Raw genomic sequence first — 911 nt, forward strand, 5'->3', positions numbered from 1 at the left:
TTCACTGACACTCTTCAAGTATCATTTCAGAGCTAATGACTTTCAGCCTTCAGCTTCAGTTATTCTCTCTCTCTCTCTCTCTCTCTCTCTCTCTCTCTCTCTCTCTCTCTCTCTCTCTCTCTCTCTCTCTCTCTCTCTCTCTCTCTCTCTCTCTCTCTCTCTCTCTCTCTCAGCTTATTTCAGTCTCAGCTTCCCTTCTTTTCGCCCTCTCCTCCTCATCATCATCCCTCTCTCCACTGTCTACCACCACACCTCCTCACATGGCCATGGTGGTGAGGTGCTGGTGTCCCAGCAGCCCCTTGCGCCCGCCCCCCCGCGCCCTGGTGCGTGCCGCCCCCGCCGTGCCCACAGTACTCCTGCAGGTTCTGCCGCAGGGTCACCAATGCCGAGCCCAGGCAGGCGCGGTTGGGCGCCAGGATGCCCCCGGGCAGCTGGAAGAGCACCGTGGCCACGCCGGCCATGCCGTCGTCGGTGGGCTCCAGGGTGATGGGCCCCACCTTGAAGGAGGAGTAGGAGAAGCCCATGAGCTGGGAGAGGAAGGGGTCGGAGCGGCAGAAGTGCTGGTAGCCGCTGTGGGTGGAGGGAGGGTGGTGGTGGTGGTGGTGGTGGGCGGGCGGGTTGGCTGTGGACGTGGGGGCGTAGTGGTGATGGGCGTTCAGGTAGTGCAGGGGCAGGTGCTGCCCGCTGTTGCCGGAGCTCAGCGCCGCCAGGTGGTGGTGGTGGTGGTGGTGGAGCGCGGTGGTGCCCGAGCCGGGGTCTTGCTTGTTGTAGGACGGAGCTCCCGAGCGGCCCCTCTGCCCCATCACCACCCCGCCCAGCTTCCCCGCGCGGGCGTGGGCCAGCGAGACGCTGCCGACGACGCTGCCGACGCCTCCTCCGCCGGTGGACGGCAGGAAGATGAGCTGCGGCTC

General features: G+C 64.8%; 1 protein-coding gene across 1 annotated transcript in view; it reads right to left on the reverse strand.

Annotated features, from left to right (window-relative positions):
* Positions 1–256: 256 nt before the first annotated feature.
* megf8 (multiple EGF-like-domains 8) overlaps positions 257–911 on the reverse strand; it is a gene marked incomplete at both ends in the record, with an annotated part of 50,729 nt that continues 50,074 nt past the window's right edge. The window contains 2 exon segments of the mRNA XM_080857592.1: positions 257–313; positions 315–911. The exon segment at positions 315–911 is cut by the window's right edge and continues 951 nt beyond it. Coding sequence (XP_080713718.1) covers positions 257–313; positions 315–911 — 654 coding nt within the window.

The sequence above is a fragment of the Sprattus sprattus genome (genome assembly GCF_963457725.1).
Source record: "Sprattus sprattus genome assembly, chromosome: 19".
Lineage (NCBI taxonomy): Eukaryota > Metazoa > Chordata > Actinopteri > Clupeiformes > Clupeidae > Sprattus > Sprattus sprattus.